The sequence below is a fragment of the Phyllobates terribilis genome, unplaced genomic scaffold (genome assembly GCF_046119375.1).
Source record: "Phyllobates terribilis strain yellow unplaced genomic scaffold, ASM4611937v1 Scaffold_7__3_contigs__length_470593459, whole genome shotgun sequence".
In the NCBI taxonomy this organism is placed as follows: Eukaryota; Metazoa; Chordata; class Amphibia; order Anura; family Dendrobatidae; genus Phyllobates; species Phyllobates terribilis.
In genome coordinates, this window is record NW_027362767.1 from 297749003 (window position 1) to 297767498 (window position 18496).

At 41.5% G+C, this 18496-nt stretch overlaps 1 protein-coding gene across 4 annotated transcripts in view; it reads left to right on the plus strand.

Annotated features, from left to right (window-relative positions):
- LOC141154697 (actin-binding protein WASF3-like) overlaps nucleotides 1–18496 on the plus strand; it is a 116429-nt gene that overhangs the window by 78777 nt on the left and 19156 nt on the right. For all 4 annotated transcript variants that reach the window (XM_073641029.1, XM_073641032.1, XM_073641030.1 and 1 more), the window contains exons 3-4: nucleotides 5644–5778; nucleotides 16418–16571. In XM_073641029.1, the coding sequence (XP_073497130.1) occupies nucleotides 5644–5778; nucleotides 16418–16571 (289 nt within the window). The remainder of the gene's footprint in view (nucleotides 1–5643; nucleotides 5779–16417; nucleotides 16572–18496) is intronic.

Genomic DNA, 18496 nt, shown 5'->3' on the forward strand with positions numbered 1-18496 from the left:
TGTTGTTTGAGGATGAGATAGAGACCCCTTCGCACTCCCCCTTGGGTGGTTTGGACATGCACCACTTTTTTGTTTGCAATTAGCAAAGGAGAGGAAAACTGTCCAGTAGATGAATCTGCCCTATTTATTTTAAGTGGCTGAAAGAATGATTGATTGGAGGTGCATGAAACAAGTTCAACTCATCTACACATTGTGCAAATACAGGATGGTACAGTAGACAATTGTAATGTAGCCAACACAAAAGAAACCAAAATCCTGTAAAAGCATATCTGTTTTTTTTTAATTTTCCTTAAAATGTGTTAGAACATGTAATATCAACCTTTATGTGTTTCAAACCCCAAAAGAGGCTGTCTGGGAATAGATAAAAATGAATACATAAAGAAAATATTATTATAAATAAATTCTCAAATACCTTTCTTTATTAAATCACACTTGTTTTATCTATTGAGCCAATCTCTATTGTATTTTAAAATGACCGCCATCTTGCTAGACTGACAGAAAGGTGTCCTATAATGTTAATAGGACAGGTGCTTGTGAGCATGTGCAGTAGGAAGCTCTGCCCTTCTCCCTTCATCCTTCCTGTGCAGGAAGATGTGCTCCCAGTGAAAATTCTGGTCTAATACTGGAGATATCAGGAGTGCTGAGGTAAGAAGAGGCTGCTCACACTGCTGTCCACCATCCACCATGTCTATCTGATCTAATACTGGAGATACCAGGAATTCTGAGGTAAGAATAGGGTGCTCACACTGCTGCCCACTATCCACCATGTCTATCTGATCTAATACTGGAGATACCAGGAATTCTGAGGTAAGAAGAGGCTGCTCACACTGCTGTCCACCATCCACCATGTCTATCTGATCTAATACTGGAGATACCAGGAATTCTGAGGTAAGAAGAGGCTGCTCACACTGCTGTCCACCATCCACCATGTCTATCTGATCTAATACTGGAGATACCAGGAATTCTGAGGTAAGAATAGGGTGCTCACACTGCTGTCCACTATCCACCATGTTTATCTGATCTAATACTGGAGATACCAGGAATTCTGAGGTAAGAAGAGGCTGCTCACACTGCTGTCCACCATCCACCATGTCTATCTGATCTAATACTGGAGATACCAGGAATTCTGAGGTAAGAAGAGGCTGCTCACACTGCTGTCCACCATCCACCATGTCTATCTGATCTAATACTGGAGATACCAGAGGTGCTGAGGTAAGAAGAGGTTGCTCACACTGCTGTCCACCATGTCTGTCTGATATAATACTGGAGATACCAGAGGTGCTGAGGTAAGAAGAGGCTGCTCACACTGCTGTCCACCATTTCTATCTTTTCTAATACTGGAGATACCAGGGGTGCTGAGGTATGAAGAGGCAGCTCACACTGCTGTCCACCATGTCTGTCTGATATAATACTGGAGATACCAGAGGTGGTGAGGTAAAAAGAGGCTGCTCACAGTGCTGTCCACCATTTCTATCTGATCTAATACTGGAGATACCAGGGGTGCTGAGGTAAGAAGAGGCAGCTCACACTGCTGTCCACCATGTCTGTCTGATATAATACTGGAGATACCAGACGTACTCAGGTAAGACGAAGCTGCTCACTCTGCTGTCCACCATTTCTATCTGATCTAATACTGGAGATACCAGGGGTGCTGAAGTAAGAAGAGGCTGCTCACACTGCTGTCCACCATGTCTGTCTGATATAATACTGGAGATACCAGAGGTGCTGAAGTAAGAAGAGGCTGCTCACACTGCTGTCCACCATTTCTATCTGATCTAATACTGGAGATGCCAGGGGTGCTGAGGTAAGAAGAGGCAGCTGTCCACCATGTCTGTCTGATATAATACTGGAGATACCAGAGGTTCTGAGGTAAGAAGAGGCTGCTCACACTGCTGTCCACCATTTCTATCTGATCTAATACTGGAGATACCAGGGGTGCTGAGGTAAGAAGAGGCAGCTCACACTGCTGTCCACCATGTCTGTCTGATATAATACTGGAGATACCAGAGGTTCTGAGATAAGAAGAGGCTGCTCACACTGCTGTCCACCATTTCTATCTGATCTAATACTGGAGATACCAGAGGTTCTGAGGTAAGAAGAGACTGCTCACACTGCTGTCCAATATTTCTATCTGATCTAATACTGGAGATACCAGGGGTGCTGAGGTAAGAAGAAGTTGCTCACACTGCTGTCCACCATGTCTGTCTGATATAATATTGGAGATACCAGAGGTGCTTAGGTGAGAAGAGGCTGCACACACTGCTGTCCACCATATCTATCTGATCTTATACTGGAGATTCCAGGAGTGCTGAGGTAAGAAGAAGCTTCTCAAACTGCTGTCCACCATGTATATTATCTAATACTGGAGATACCAGGGGCGCTGAGGTAAGAAGAGGCTGCTCACACTGCTGACCACCCTGTATATTTGATCTACTACTGAATAGATACTAGGACTTTGATAAGAAGAGGCTGCTTACACTACTGAGCACCTTGTCTGTCTGATTTAATACTGGAGATACCAGGACTGCTGATTTAAGAAGAGGCTGCTCACGCTGCTATTCAGCTGTCTATCTGATCTAATACTATAGATAACAGGAGTGTTGTGATTTAAAAGAGGCTGCTCACAAAGCTGTCCATCTTGTCTATCTGATTTACTACTGGAAATAGCAGAAGAGGCTGCTCACAATGCTGTCCACCATCCACCATGTCTATTTGATCTAATACTGGAGATACCAGGAATTCTGAGGTAAGAAAAGGCAGCTCACACTGCTGTCCACCATGTTTATCTGATATAATACTGGAGATACCAGAGGTGCTAAGGTAAGAAGAGGCTGCTCACAATGCTGTCCACCATATCTATCTGATCTAATACTGGAGATACCAGGACTGCTGAGGTATGAAGAAGTTGTTCAAACTGCTGTCCACTATGTATATTATATAATACTGGAGATACCAGAGGTGCTGAGGTAAGAAGAGGCTGCTCACACTGCTGTCCGCCCTGTCTATCTGATCTAATACTGGAGATACCAGGGGTGCTGAGATAAGAAGAGGCAGCTCACACTGCTGCCCACCATGTATATCTGATCTACTGCTGAATAGATACTAGGACTTTGATAAGAAGAGGCTGCTTACACGGCTGAGCACCCTGTCTGTTTGATTTTATACTGGAGATACCAGGACTGCTCATTTAATAATAGCCTGCTAATGCTGCTATTCAGCTGTCTATCTGATCTAATACTATAGATAACAGGAGTGTTGTGTTTTAAAAGAGGCTGCTCTCAAAGCTGTCCATCTTGTCTATTTTATCTAATACTGTAGATACCGGGGTGCTGAGGTAAGAAGAGGCTGCTCACACTGCTGACCACCCTGTATATCTGATCTACTATTGAAGAGATACTAGGGCTTTGATAAGAGGCTTCTCACACTACTGACCACCCTGTCTGTCTGATTTAATACTGGAGAAACCAGAGGTGCTTAGCTAAGAAGAAGTCACCCACACTGCTTTCCGCCCTGCCTTTTCTGAATGCTGAGCAGCTGTTGTGGCCTAGAGAGAACCTTCCCCATGTATTCTAAAGTTATCAGTAGGGAATCAGTTCTTCAGAGATGATGATGATGATGAAAAGGCTTTTTATTAACAATACGTTTCAACGCCGAACCGGCTTCTTTTTCAAGTAAAAAAACCAAATGTGACATTTGTTTTTTCTACTTGAAAAAGACGCCGGTTTGGCATTGAAACGCGTTAAGATAAAGCCTTTTCATCATCGTCATCTCTGAAGAATTGAATACTTCAACAGCGCAGCCCACTTACGTGTTTATCCAACTGGATCCAGTATCTCTTGGAGGATTTACCTTCCAGCCACGGGGCAGCAGCTGCTATTTTTCTTCATGCCTTCATAGGAGTTGTGCCTGTCACCACCAGGTGAGTGTAACCAGCACTCTCTTAATCTCCCTCCATAGGGTATCACCCTATGGAGCGCTCTGTTCCCCACATTTAGATCTACATAAAGCTATCACTAGGTTACAGCTACAGAGCTTCCTCCTGCTTTTGCTCACAAACAGTTCTATAAACTTTCTAGGACAAGTTTCTGCCTGTGTGTCAGCCTGGCCTGGATGCCACAAATGTATAATAAAGCTGTGTCTGAGAGCAAGGGGGAGGTTCTCTGGTCAAGGACCATTCGCATGCAATACCTCCTGTCCCAGGCCAGTAGGGGGAGCAGGCTCCCCCTATAAAAGCTGGAGCTGGGGGCAGGGTTAGAGAGAACTGGACAACCTGTCTCTAGATTGAGAGGTGTCCCAGAGCAGGGACAGACAGTTGTGTTGCAGCCTAAGAGGCCGTGTGGCAGTAGGAGAGCCACAAGCCAGGGACAAGAGGCGAAGCGAGCCTGTCCTGGCAGACGAAGAGACTAATCTACAAGACGTTGGTGTCTGAGGCTGTGAGGATTCCAAGTCCTACAGCAAATAACCAGTCCGCAGGGTATTGTATGTTCTCTGGCCTAAGAAGCCCGGAGGTTCCGCCACAGCAGAAGGGACCAGCAAAGCCATACCAGGCCAAGAGTAAAAAGGGACCCAACTCGCCAGCTATTCGGGCGAGAGGACACGGTGAGCTCAGGAACGTGGGCTATTACACCATGAGGAGGGAAATAGCCAGAGAGAGCGCAGAGAGTACGGTAGGCCTACACCCTCACCCTGATCAGGGCCAGCTTCCCACTTGTTCTCAGACATCCAGGCCCCCTCCTAGCCGGGCCTGTTTTTGGGTCGTTTCACCTGTTCTAATAAAGACCCTGAACTGTTTAAGAGGCCTCCGTTTCCTGGCTATCGTGGTCGGAATCATCCCCTCCATCATCCATTATATACTGCCCTGGGGCCATACTCCTCCCGTGGGGAGTTGTACTATTCAGTGCTGCACATTTACATCTGCCCCAGCGGTCTGCACTACAGTGGTGGTTAGCCCTGACCGCAATCCACGGGTGGCGTAGTCGGACATTGCAAAACATATAGAAGACTGCCATTGGTCTGACCACCCTGAGCCACGGACCGGGTTGCCACTACTACCCCCATCATTGCCCTGTTGCCCGGATCCGAGTGCCCCACGGCCCAGGGGGCGAGTCATCTGCATCATAAGACAGTGACCATTTCCTTTCTATAGCGATTACCTCCTTAGCCAAAACCAGTCTGATTGCTAATTACATTTTATCAACTAACTTATTTTAGTAACCTATTTATTTTGTATTTAGGATTTCATTTATAATATTTGTTTGCCTGTTTTTCTGCTTCTGAACTCTTTTAGTTATAGCTATGACCTTCTCTATTGTGTTTGCAGCCATTAAAGCGGGGTTCTGGTTTGCTTTGGGGGGGGGTCTCACTTCTCTTGAGTTGTGCTGCCAGGATTATTATAGACACTATTATTTGTATTAAAGCTAAGGGTCTTAAGTGTTGTAGTCTCAAGGGTTATTATAAAGTGGAGTAAAATGCAACTGTGGTATTGTAAGTGCCAACAATTTATTTAACATGATAAGGTTTTAAGTTAAGCCAAAATCCAGATCCAAACGTTTATTGTTTGTGATTAAATAGAAATACATAGTTGCTCTATTGTTTTGGGTTTTGGTAATTGTATTAGTTCTTCTTGCTTTGTCCATGATGCAGGTCGACATGCGGAGGACATCTTTGGAGAGCTGTTTAATGAAGCAAACAGTTTCTACATGCGGATGAATTCACTGCAGGAGCGAGTGGACTTGCTTGTCATCAAAGTAACTCAGTTAGACTCCACTGTGGAAGAAGGTAATGATTCACGCCATATCCCTGACATTTATTATTATGTGGTAATTATGGGACCAGTGATTCATATAATAGTTATTTTTGCACTTATGTTGAATGATTTATAACTTATCATTCTTTACATACAGCTAATTGGGGGCTTCCAATTCAGATAAGTCCTCAATTAGCAAATTCCAAGAACTGTATCAGTACCTGATGGTCAGAGACGGAAGGTTAGAAGTCTTATAAATTCACATCAGATCATAGAGCTGTAATGCATTATTTTGGGGGTTTCATTATGACTGATTTATGAAAACTGTATAAAAGAAAAACTGTCTTTGTAGACTATAGCAACAAATCAGAGGGCAGTTTTGAATTTTCAAGATTAGGATATAAAATGACATCTGCACTGTTATTCGGTGCTGTGGACAGTTTCGTTTTTACACAGCTTCCATCAATCTCCCCCTTACATTCCAGCAGACGGCACAAAAATGTTAAATACCATCATCTATAAAAATTGCAGTGAAGTTGAACCAGAATATTCAGTTTTGGGGTGTTAAGCCTCCAAGACTTATACTCAAGTTGTCTTGTAATATTGTAAAGGAAAAGGAGGCAGATCACTTTTTTTGCAAAAATTTCTTTGGTGCGCTGCCTCCTTTCCCTTATATATGTACATGTACACATTTATATATAAAATGTATAATATTCCTATACACAGAACTGTGCAGAAGTTTTAGACAGGTGCGTGCAAAATGCTGCAAAGTACGAATTAATTCAAAAATAGAAGTGTTAATAGTTTATTTTTATCAATTACCAAAATGCAAACTGAATGAACAAAAGAGAAATCTAAGGCGCTACATCAATTTTTGGTGTGACCGCCCTTTGTCTTCAAAGTAGCATCACTTCTGCTAGGCACACTTGTACACAGATTTTGAAGGAACTCTGCAAGGAGGTTCTTCCAAACATCTTGGAGGAATAACCACAGATCTTCTGTGGACATCGCTTGTGCAAATCCTTCTGTTTTTTCATGTAATCCCAGACAGACTCAAAGATATGGAGCTTAGGGATCTGTGTGGAGGTCATATCATCATTTCCAAGACTCCTTGTTCTTCTTACGCTGAAGGTAGTTCTTAATGAAAATGGCTAAATGTTTGGGGTAGTTGTCCTACAAAATACATTTGGAGCCAATTAGATGATTTTACATAATGAATAAGTATTTGCCTAAATTTCTCAGCATTGATCCTGACCAAATCCCCTCACTCCATTTTCAGACCCAAATTTGCAGGGACCCTCGCCCATGCTTCACTGCTGCCTACAGACACTTATTATTGTACCACTCTCTTGCCCTTCGTTATACAAATTTCCATCTGTTGCAGCCATATATTTTAAAAATTTGGCTCGTCAATACAGAACACCCCGCGAGTTTCTTGGCCTTATTGCCATGTCAAAGATTTGTCTTTTTGGCAACAATTCTTTCATGAAGACTATTAAGCAAGAGGCACCACTAACCAAACAACACCATGAAGACCAAGGAGATCTCCAAACAAGTCAGGGACAAAGTTGTTGAGATGTACAAGTCAGGGTTGGGCTATAAAAAAATATTCCAATCTGTGATGATCCCCCGGAGCACCATCAAATCCATTATCATCAAATGGAAAGAACATGGTACCACAAAAACCTGCCAAGAGGGGGCTGCCCACCAAAACTCTCAGACTGGGCAAGGAGGGCATTAATCAGAAAGGCAGCACAGAGACCAAAGGTAACCCTGAAGGAGCTGCAGAGTTCCCAAGCAGAAACGGGAGTATCTGTCCATACAACCACAATAAGCCATACACTCCATAGATGTGTTGTTTATGGAAGAGTGGGCAGAAAAAAAGTCTTTACTTACACACAAAAAATGTACGGCTAGTTTTGAGTTTGCAAAAAGACATGTGGGAGACTCCCCAAATGTATGGAGGAACGTGCTGTGGTCAAATGAGACCAAAATTGAACGTTTTGGCCACCAAGATAAACGCTATGTCAGATGCCAAACCAACACAGCTCATCACCCGAAGAACACTATCCCCACAGTGAAACATGGTGGTGGCAGCATCATGCCGTGGGAATGTTTTTTGGCAGCAGGGACAGGGAAAATGGTCCGAGTCGAGGGGAAGATCGATGGTGCAAAATACAGGGATATTCTTGAGCAAAACCTGTTTCAGTCTGCCAGTGATTTGAGACTGGGATGGAGGTTCACCTTCCAACAAGACAATGACCCAAATTATACTGCTGAAGCAGCACTCAAGTGGTTTAAGGGGAAACGTGTAAGTGGCCTAGTCAAAGCCCAGACCTTAATCCAATTGAGAATCTGTGGTCATGCTTGAAGATTGCTGTTCACCTGAGGAAACCATCTAACTTTAAGGAGCTGGAGCAGTTTTGCCTTGAGGAATGGGCAAAAATCACAGTAGCAAGATGTGGAAAGCTCAGAGAGACTTATCCAAAATGACTTGCATCTGTAATTACCACAAAAGGAGGCTCTACTAAGTACTAACTTTAGGGGAGTGAATAGTTATGCACATTGACGTTTTCAGTTATTTTGTCCTGTTTGTTGATTGTTTCACACTTAAAATAAAACCAAAGGTTCACAGTTGCTGGCATGTTCTTTATATTAACTGATGCAAACCTTAAAAAAAACTGTGAAATTCCAGGTTTTGAGGTAGCAAAACATGAAAAATGCCAAGGGCTGTGTATACTCTCACAAGCCACTGTATATTGGAAATCATTCTCACTTTGCAGCATTTCTTCCTCACCTGTCTATGTATATGTAACAAATTTGCTCAACGAAGTTTAAAAACAGTTAATTTCAGTAAAAAGTAATACGCAGTGGATTTATAAGCTCCTTTTTGGGCACATGGATTCGATCGATGTCTATGGTTATTCCACGGCAACTTAACTTGGAAGAATCAGCCGCTATAAAATAGTTGTACAACCATATTTCACAGATTAGTTGCTCAAATGTTTTTAGATATGTGACTTTACTGAGAATTGCTGTCACGCTACACATGTCGCTCTGTAGCCTTAGCCTAAAGTGGATAACAATAATGAGACAACCTCTTTAAAAATGATATCTATATTGAAGCTGATTAGTGTATTAAATAGTAAGTAAATGTCTAATTTCTGTATTGTCAATATAACACGGTCACATATCACCTACGCAATGGGTTAACCCATGGGGTAATGCAAGAAAAGTAATAGCAAAAATACAGAATTGTGCCAGCTTCTGTATTAATCCGGTACAACACCTTGCTATCACTAAGTGCTTTTTGTTATACAAGAGTAAATTTCCTGTGGTAAGTGAGTATCGATCCTGGATATGTAGAGGTCAAAGACATCTTGCTACTGCTAAGAAAACATGAAGTGCTTTTATTCTTTATTTTCTCTCAATATCTCTATTTTTCTCACTTAAAGGGGTATTTCAAGTTTGAAAATTATCCACAGTATTATAGATAACTTACTGACCCCAGTGGCCCCCAGCAATACTGACACCTGGGGCTCTTCAGCGTACAATCTCAATGGAGTGGAGGTTGATCATGTGCTCTACCACTCCACTCACTCTTAATGGGAGCGCCGGAGATTACAGAGTAGTGCAGATGACCGATCTTAAGCACTCCCATTAGAATGAATAGAGCGGTAGTGCTCGTTATCTGCCTCCGCTCCATTCAGCTGCTCTGGGCCTTGACTGTTGGGTCCCCAGTGATCAGAAAGTTGTTCCCTAACCTGTGCACAACTTTCAAACTTGACAATATTCCTTTAACCTCTCCTTTATACAGGGGGGCTCCAGCTGCAAAGGCTGAGAGCGGAGATCACTTTATTACAGGTCATTTGACGCCTTAGATGCCATGGTCAATAGTAAACATGATACTTAGGTGGTTAGACAGAAGGAGGGGCTCCTTCTGTCATGCCACCAACAGTGACCCCTAGGTGTGTTAGTTTCGTACACCTCTTAGGCACTGCCTAACAAGGTACCTTTTCAAGTTACACTGAATGGCAATAAAGCAGTGTAGATCGGAGGTACTTTGCTTTTCCCTTTATGTCTTTCAAGAGCCATTGCTTTTTAATTTTCCATTGATATCCATAGGAGGACTTTTTTTTTGGTATGACAAGTTGTAATCTTGAATGCCCTTATATAATTTGTCATATAATGTACTGAAAAACAATGAAAAAAATCTCATCTGGGTTAAGTCTTTACGACCCACACTGTTGCGTAAAAATGACCTGGTCATTATATTGTGCAGGCTGGTGTGAGTACAGAGAGACCAAATCTACATGGTAATTTATGTTTTACTGCTTAAAAATATGGAAACATAGTTTGTGTCTCCATTTTCTGAGTCCCATAACTTTTTTTATTTTTCCGTTGGCAGAGCTGTGAGAGGGTATATTTTTTATGAGCAAGCTGTAGTTGTTGTTGGTACATTTTTGAGGTACATACAACATTTTTGATCGCTTTTTATTACATTTTTTGGGGGGAAGTGAGGTGACCTAAAACTGGCAAAGCTGCCATTTCTATTTATGTTTTGTAATGTTCACCATGCTAGATAAATAATGTAATTTTTTAACATTTCAGACTTTTAAATATGATATGATTATTTTAATATTTGTTTTTTTTTATGGGGAAAAAGGGATGATTTTAATTTTATTTTTTGGAAAAAAAATTGACTTTTTTTCTTATTTTTTATAATAACTATTTTTACTTACCATGCAATGATTGGGTTGCTTATGAAATACATTGTAATACTCAAGTATATAAGTGTATAGTAATTTTAACTATCCCCTATGAAGCCCTTACTATGCCTAAAGCCTGGCTATCATGACAAACCATTGGCACTCCACGATCGTGCCGCTGGGTAAGGCGATGAAGTGACAGGGACCCTCATGTTAATCCATCACTGGTTATTGTATCATCTTGTAATTTATAATATCGGCATGCAGAATAAAGGTAACAGGTAAATGCTGTTAAAATCCTTACTTCCCTGAAAGACAATCCCTCATGCAGCTTTATCAACAGATAAAAAAGTTATGGTTTTCATAGGTAAGGGTGCAAGAATGAAAAACAATGACCAAAACTAGCTGCAGCTCTAAGGGATTAAAATGCTGAAGAGAGATATGATTGAAATGGATAGTTGTACATTGGAGTATGGGATGACTTATGCTTTAAGCGTATGTAACACCTTAGTGCTTTCAATGTAATATCTTTCTGTGATGTTTCATCATGACAGTGGAGTCCTGATTACCTCTGAAGTCATACATAAAGTCTATGCGGTCATAGTATCAGCTCTAAGAGACAGTTGTTAAAATTCCATAAGAAAAAAATGCTGTCCATAAATCTCCAGAGCCTGGCAGTAATTGACCAGATGAAAATTTCAATTAAGAACTTCTGCCCTTTTGGCTCAGAAAGGGTGGCCATACGGAGGCGACCTACTTGTATTAAGCATTTGTTTCCTAAGTGCTAGATTTCCTTGCTGTTAGTCCTATTAATTAAATAATCAGGCCATGTGCTTATTAATTGGAGGATAAGTAAACTGCGGCATAGGTCATGCCACTCTAATGTAATGGCACTTCTTGCTTTTACATTAAAGAAACTACAATTAGAAAGGGTTTGTCATCGGCACAATACAGATAATAATATTCTCCACATGAATCCCTCTTTGTTACTCATTAGACACTGCAGAACAGGAATGGTAGGGTGCAGAACCCAAAGCGTCGAACACGTCATAACGTTTTACACTGTAGGATATATCAGACTTGTATGTATTTTATCATCTTACACTGTTATGTAGTGTACCTGAATGAGTCATCCCAAGCATAGCTCAAAATGATGAAAAGTGGAATTACGAAAGCCTCCAATACTCATTAAGACTCATTCAGACGTCCATGCAAATTAGTCCAAGATCGAACCGCCGTGCACGGATGAGCCACGGGTCTCCCAAATTTGGGGTGACAGCTTTGTAGAAATTTCTGAAGCATTCACGCATGGGCCGGGAGTGCTGCGGCTAATACTTATGCATTAGAGGTCCATGCTTGGACCAGTTGGCATGGACGTCTGAATGAGCCTTTAGTCTAATGTCAGCTGATACCAACAGGTTCAGTCGACAGTCTAATGTGTATGGGAGCAACGGACAGATGATTGTCGAAGGAGTTAAGGTTTCAGCATGTCCGCTTTGGGACTGCATTGCTTTAGTTTCCCCTGAGATAAGCCACCTCCAAATATGTCTGTCAGTAGCTGTCTCCTAGAAAACAGGTGTATGCAACAGACAAAGGGCACCTGTATAAGAGAGACATGGCCGAGATGGCTGCCAGCCGAACAATAGCCAAGCCATCATTCAGCCGTCAGCCATCTAAGATATATGAGGGGCTTAAGGCTGACAGACTGCCACTAGAGATGGCACGAGAGGAGCGACGAGAGGTGGTGAGTTCTCCTTCAATGGAAGTCTTCAAACAGAGGCTGGATAGACATCTGTTGGAGATGGTTTAGTGAATCCTGCATTGAGCAGGGAGTTGGACCAGATGACCCTGGAGGTCCCTTCCAACTCTACCTTTCTATGTTTCTATGTTACTATACCTATCCATGTTTTGAGCTGGTTAATTAAGTTCATTAGGATCCAGGTGGATAAGCTCAATGAAAGGCTGGTGATATTTTCCTATTTTGTGTCCAGTCTGGGGAAAGACAGTATGTGCCAGGGTCGGTGGGACCCATCATCACCATGAAGAATGGTTTGGACTATGGTGTGCTTGGGCGCTGTAAAATGTTCAGCCAGTGGCCAGATAGCCCAAAAAATTTTTGTGCTGTGTTGTAAAACAGCTTTGCTATGTGTTCTGTGGCCAGTTCTGTGCCAATTATCTTTCGCCTGAGTTTTTATGTCTCTCTGGAGTATTTGATTGCTGTGCCTAGTAAAAAGGAAAGAAGTATAAAGCTTATTTTGACCAAATGGCAAACAGAAATGATGCAACGCCAATTCAGGATACTGATGACTAGTAGAGTGGCAAAAATAAATTCACCCCCTATCCCTTTTTGTCTAGGGTGTGCATTTTTTCTTGGCCGCACTTATGGGCTCAGAATACTTGCTTATTTTTTTTGTTGTTATTTAAGGCATGTAGATTTCTTACAGCAGTTGGTAATTTCTTGTCATTTCATTGACTATGTTCTGGCTTTTTTTGTTGAGCATTATTACTTTGTGTCTCTTGATGGAAATGCACAGTTACAATCAAATTAGTCAAACACTATTGCAAATTGGATTTATTAGCAAAACGAGCAAACTCTCTGCCATTTGCAATAAACCAAACAAGAACAATTTAAGTACCTCAACACAACTATTATAACAATTGGTTTCTGCAAATTCATCACAAAAGGCCACTTTGAATAACTACTCCAGTCTCAGAATTATTCAACTCCTTCATGACAAGCATCTCTAGTACTTAGTAGAACCCCTTTGGCTGTTGTGACTGGCTACAAACATGATTGAAACACCAGCAGCTTTCCTGATGAATTTTAGCCCATTCCTCATTGACAGTGGCTTCTAGGACACTAATATTCTTGAGTTTGCATGCTGCAATAGCCTTCTTCAAATCTCATCAAAGATTTTCTATGGGGTTCCAGTCAGTGACTGTCACAGTCACTCCAGAATAATCCAGGTTTTCTTGTGAAACCAAACCTTGGGGGACTTTTAGCTATGCTTGGCTTCATTGGTCATTTGGAAAGTCTACTGTCATCCAAATTTCCTCATAGAAAGCATGACATTTTCTCGTATGATTTCCTGATACTTTCTTTGATTCCATCTTGCCCTTCACATGGTAAAGGTTTCCTGTGTCAAAGGGAGCAAAGCAGCCCCAGAGCATCATAGAGCCACCACTATGCTTAACTTTAGGCTGCGTTTCTATGCCCCATAAGCTTCATACTTCCTCCTCCAGAAGTACCTCTGATCCACAGATGCCAAAAGTTGCAGTTTTGTTTCATTGCTCTACAAATTAGTATCCCAAAACTTATGTGGCTTATTTAGTGATTTTGCGCATTTTGAATATACCTTTTTGTTGGCTTCTAAGGTCAGAAGATATGTATGTCTTGGAGTTGGAGCAAGGAAAGCTTCAGTGTTTAGCATGCAACTTACTGTGCATTTTTTACTAGGAAATTTCAGTGACTGCTGACACCAAATCTTTTGCAGTCACTGAAGGGATTTTGACCACCTGTGTCCTCAGGAATCTGGTGGCAGCCAATGATACCTTCCTCTTCCTACCATGTCCAGGTAGTATAGCCACTCTTCCTCTTAAGGGAATCTGTCACTAGATTCATGCTGCCGAGCAGTGTCAGAGTGTAGAACATTGGGCCCACCAGAAGATTATATTCTGAGGGCTCACCTTCCTCCCCCGCTCAAGAGCCCCATAGCAGCTGCAAGGTTTGCACTATGAACTCTCCTGAAAGAGAAGCCACGGCCCACCGGAGGATTCTCCGGTTTTCTGGTGGGCCAGTCCAACCCTGCTGCCGAGCAACAGCCAGCATGAATCAGAGGTTGCTTGAGCGACTGCGGACAGGTATGTTTTACTCTGAAATGCTGCAGCGTTTCAGAGAAAACACAGTTTCAAAAGCTGGTCGGGAACTATAGGGAGATACTTGGCTAGTCCAATGACATCCTCAGCCAGCTACTTCCTGCACCACTCCAGTTAGTTGATTAACTAGTCTCTCCCATGTGTGTAAACAGGAGAGATCTGTCAATCAATTGGAGCAGAACAGGGAGATGCCAGCCAGAGACATCATCAGATTAATCAGTTCTCTCCCACTGGTCCCCAGCTGACTTTTCAAACTATGTTTTCCCCAAAACGCCGCAGTGTTTCATCCTGTAACTTTCAACTTGCGAACTCTGCTTCCAGCTGTATCTCTAGACACAGTCAATGCCTTTTCTTGTGTTTCATATTCCTTGTTCATGTAAGGCAATGATGTCATCTTTTTTACTTTTTGGACCACTCTCTTGACAACCCCAGAATATTAGTGAACTGGAGACTATTGCCCATGAGAAATGGGCTAGGATTCCATAGGAACGCTGCCAGAAGCTGGTGCCTGGTTATGCATCACGTTTGCAGCAGGTCATAAGAGCTAAATACTAAAAACACTTGTCATGAAAGGCTTGAATTCTGAGACTGCAGTAGTCCTTAAAAGTGGTATTTTGGTTTGAATTTGGTATAATCTAATCACTTATTATATCAGTTGTGTTGTTTTTCTTTAAAAAAAAGTACCTAAAAGTCTACCTAGGCTTGGTTTCAGAAGTCCTGGAAGATTCAGGAATAACCATCACCTACGCTGACATAGACCTTTATAGGAAATATTTGATAGGATTTCAAGAAATCGGTGATGGCACACAAACCCAATAATGAGGAATGGGCTAGGATTCCCCAGAAATTCTGCCAGAAGCTGGTGCCTGCATCACGTTTGTAGAAGATTATAGCAGCCAAAGATGCCTCTACTACATACGGAAGACGCTCGTCATGATGGGGTTGAATCATTCTGAGACTTCAGCAGTCATTCAAAGTGGCATTTTGTGCTGAATTTATTATTGACCTGTCACCTCATCAAAAGTGCCCAGTTTGTGCACTTATTTAATTCCTCATGCTCTCCTGAGTACTCCCTTTTTTATTTTTTTTAAATCCGCCATTTGGTTCCAGAGATATAAGACTTTTCACTTAGTGATAATTTGCTTGGCCTTTACCAAGGGGGCGTTGTTCCCAAAATTCTCTGGGGGAGTGTCCTCAGGCTGCTCTGCAATATTACCCTGTGATCAATGCCTCCTTGGTAAGGACCCATATTTCTGGTCCGTATGGCAGATTTAAAAAAAAAAAAAATAGAGTGGAATACTCTGGGGAGCAGCGTTAATAAAATAAGAATAAAAATTGACCGCTTTTGTTCTGGTGAAAGTACTTTTGTTTGATTGGATAATTGCAGAAAGTTTGTACATTTTTCTAAAAAAATTATTTGCAATGGTGGTTTGAATAATTTTGATTACAACTGTAATTGTAAAACATAGGCCCCAATTCAGTATTACCATTGTGCCTGTTATTTGTCTAGTTTTGTGTGTTTTTGTTTGCACCCAATTCATTGTTCTAGTTGTGCAAAATTTGGCGCAACTTTACTCAAGTCCCTCACTGGCGTACTTTTTCAGTACTTTGGCTCAAAATAATAATTCAAGACAGGAAGAAAGCCAATTTTTGACTGTGCACCAAATTTATGAATCGCGTGCACCATTTTGATGAATTTTACGCCAAAAAAGGCAAGTAATACCACAAGACAAAAAGGAAAGTGACTTATGAGAGAACGCAAATGATGAATCGGGGCCATAGTATTTGGCGTATACTCGAAAGTTAACTTGAATAAAAAATGTTGTATGGAGGTTGATAGTGACCCATGGCTCCTTGTACGATTTTATTCTGCTTTGTAATTTTTCGTAGTAAACAGTGCATATAAATCGACCTTCCCACAATAGTCAGGCTCTCCTATTAGCCAGTGTACTCAGCCTCACTACATACTGCTCATATAAAGTCATACATTTAGTGAAGCCTTGTATATTGATTTAGTTATTTTGTATGTATCGATTTATCCATTTTTCATCAATTTTTTTCCTTGGTTTTCTTTTGTTTTTTACAGTATCATTGCAGGACATAAATATGAGGAAAGCATTCAAAAGCTCCACAGTGCAGAATCAGCAGGTGGTATCAAGGAATTCCATCCCGAATCCAGTTATGGAGATGTACCAACGCGGTGACAAGCCTCCACCACTCAACATCCTGACCCCATACAGGTCATACAGAGAATATGAAGCCATGTGCCATTTAACATTATTTATATAGCTGCAACATATTATGCAGTGCTGTACGGAGATATCCCAGGCACATGTATAAACACTATATAATACATTATTTATATATTTGGTATTTGAGATTTCACTGATCACCACCCAACCCTGAACAGCCATATTATTTGGTTCTTTTGCATTCCCCAGGCTGCTTTATTTACTCACTCACTAGTTCACCAAATCACAATAACAGCCTCAAATTATCACAAAAAGTGAATCTGTCAGCAGGATTTCACACCCCTAAGTATTTATATGCACATGTAGCTCTTTCAAAGACAAGTCCAGCAATATCTTTACATGGCCAGTCTGTTCCTCCGTTACTGAGAAATCAGCATTTGAATTGATATGTAAATGAAGCTGAAGAGCTATTTGTAGATCTGAAACCTCTGTCACTCCAGCTCTATTAACAGCCCAGCGGTGCCTCCTCCTGCTTGACTGACAGCCTCTATACTCTGTGACTTCAGGCATAGGAGCCGACAGTCAAGCAGGAGAAGGCGGCGCTGGGCGGGGAATAGAGCTGGAGTGCCAGAGGCTTCAGATCTACTGCTTTTCAGCGGCATTTACATATCAATTAAAATGTTGATTTTTCAGTAATGGAGCAACAGGCTGGCAATGTAAAAGATATTGCTGGACTTTTCTTTGAAAGAGCTACATGGACATTTAAATAGTTTGCAGGGAGAAATCCTGTTTGACAGATTATCTATGTTACTTTATGTGTAGTTGTATAGACATGAGTAGAGACATTTGGTAAAGTTAATCAGTTTACCTTTAGAGGTGCAGCATGGATTCATACAGGTATATTGACATTTTCGATTTGGTACTGATTTAAAGAAAATGTGATAGTTGGGTTACATTACTCTAAAAAGAATCCAAGAATGCATAAAGTAGCACTCCGACAATTTTTTTTTACAGATAGTAGCCTCCATGAAAGTCGTAGGCATGTACTTACTTCTGGGCCATACAGAAGACGTTGTTCAGACATTGATGAAGGTAGTAAAGTACTCAGTAGGATAATTAAGGACAGTATTATTTTTGGATATTTATTACTAATCAGACTGAAAGATAAATAAAAGCACAGAGTGCTCCTTTAACAAGAACAGAATTCATTCAGCTCTTACTATGCATGAAGCCGCCAACATCTGCTATTTCTATCATTTATTTATAAAGCCCCAAAATATTCAGCCTTGTGGTTGGATTAGAGAAATTCTGCAGCAATGCAACTGGGAAAAATGTTTATTGAGATCTCTGCTAATGAGAGTTAAAGGGAACTTGTGAGCGGTGGACAGAAGTTTAGTATTGAGCACAGCGGTGGATGATAGCTATTAATGAGGGTGACTGGGGAGCAGACACCAGGGCTCCGAGCTGCAGAGGTCTCAGCCATTTCATCTGGTCACAAACGGCAGGTATTACATTAGAGATGAAATTTCTGTAAATGTAAATGATCGGGATCTTGGTAGCTTTTGCCTTTCCGACTAAGGTACAAGAATTGATGCTGCATTGTAGAAAGGTATTAGTTCATGTGGATACTATATAAAAGTATGTTTTATAATGCAGAATTTAAAGTCTGTTAGCGATAATGAGGCCATGAGGCAGGGCCGGCTCCAGGTTTTTCTGGGCCCCAGGCAAAAGAGTCTCAGTGGGCCCCTTTAATACATACCACGATTCATGATGCACAGATACCGCAGAGAAATATATATATGACGCTATAGTACAATGCCGAATATTTCACTTCTTACATTACATGAGTGATATCTATTGTAAATTCCACAATAGCTCAGAAACCGGCGAATCGCTCCACACAGAATACTGGCCCCCATATAAGGCCCCATACGGAATATTGGCCCCCATATAAGACCCCATACGGAATACTG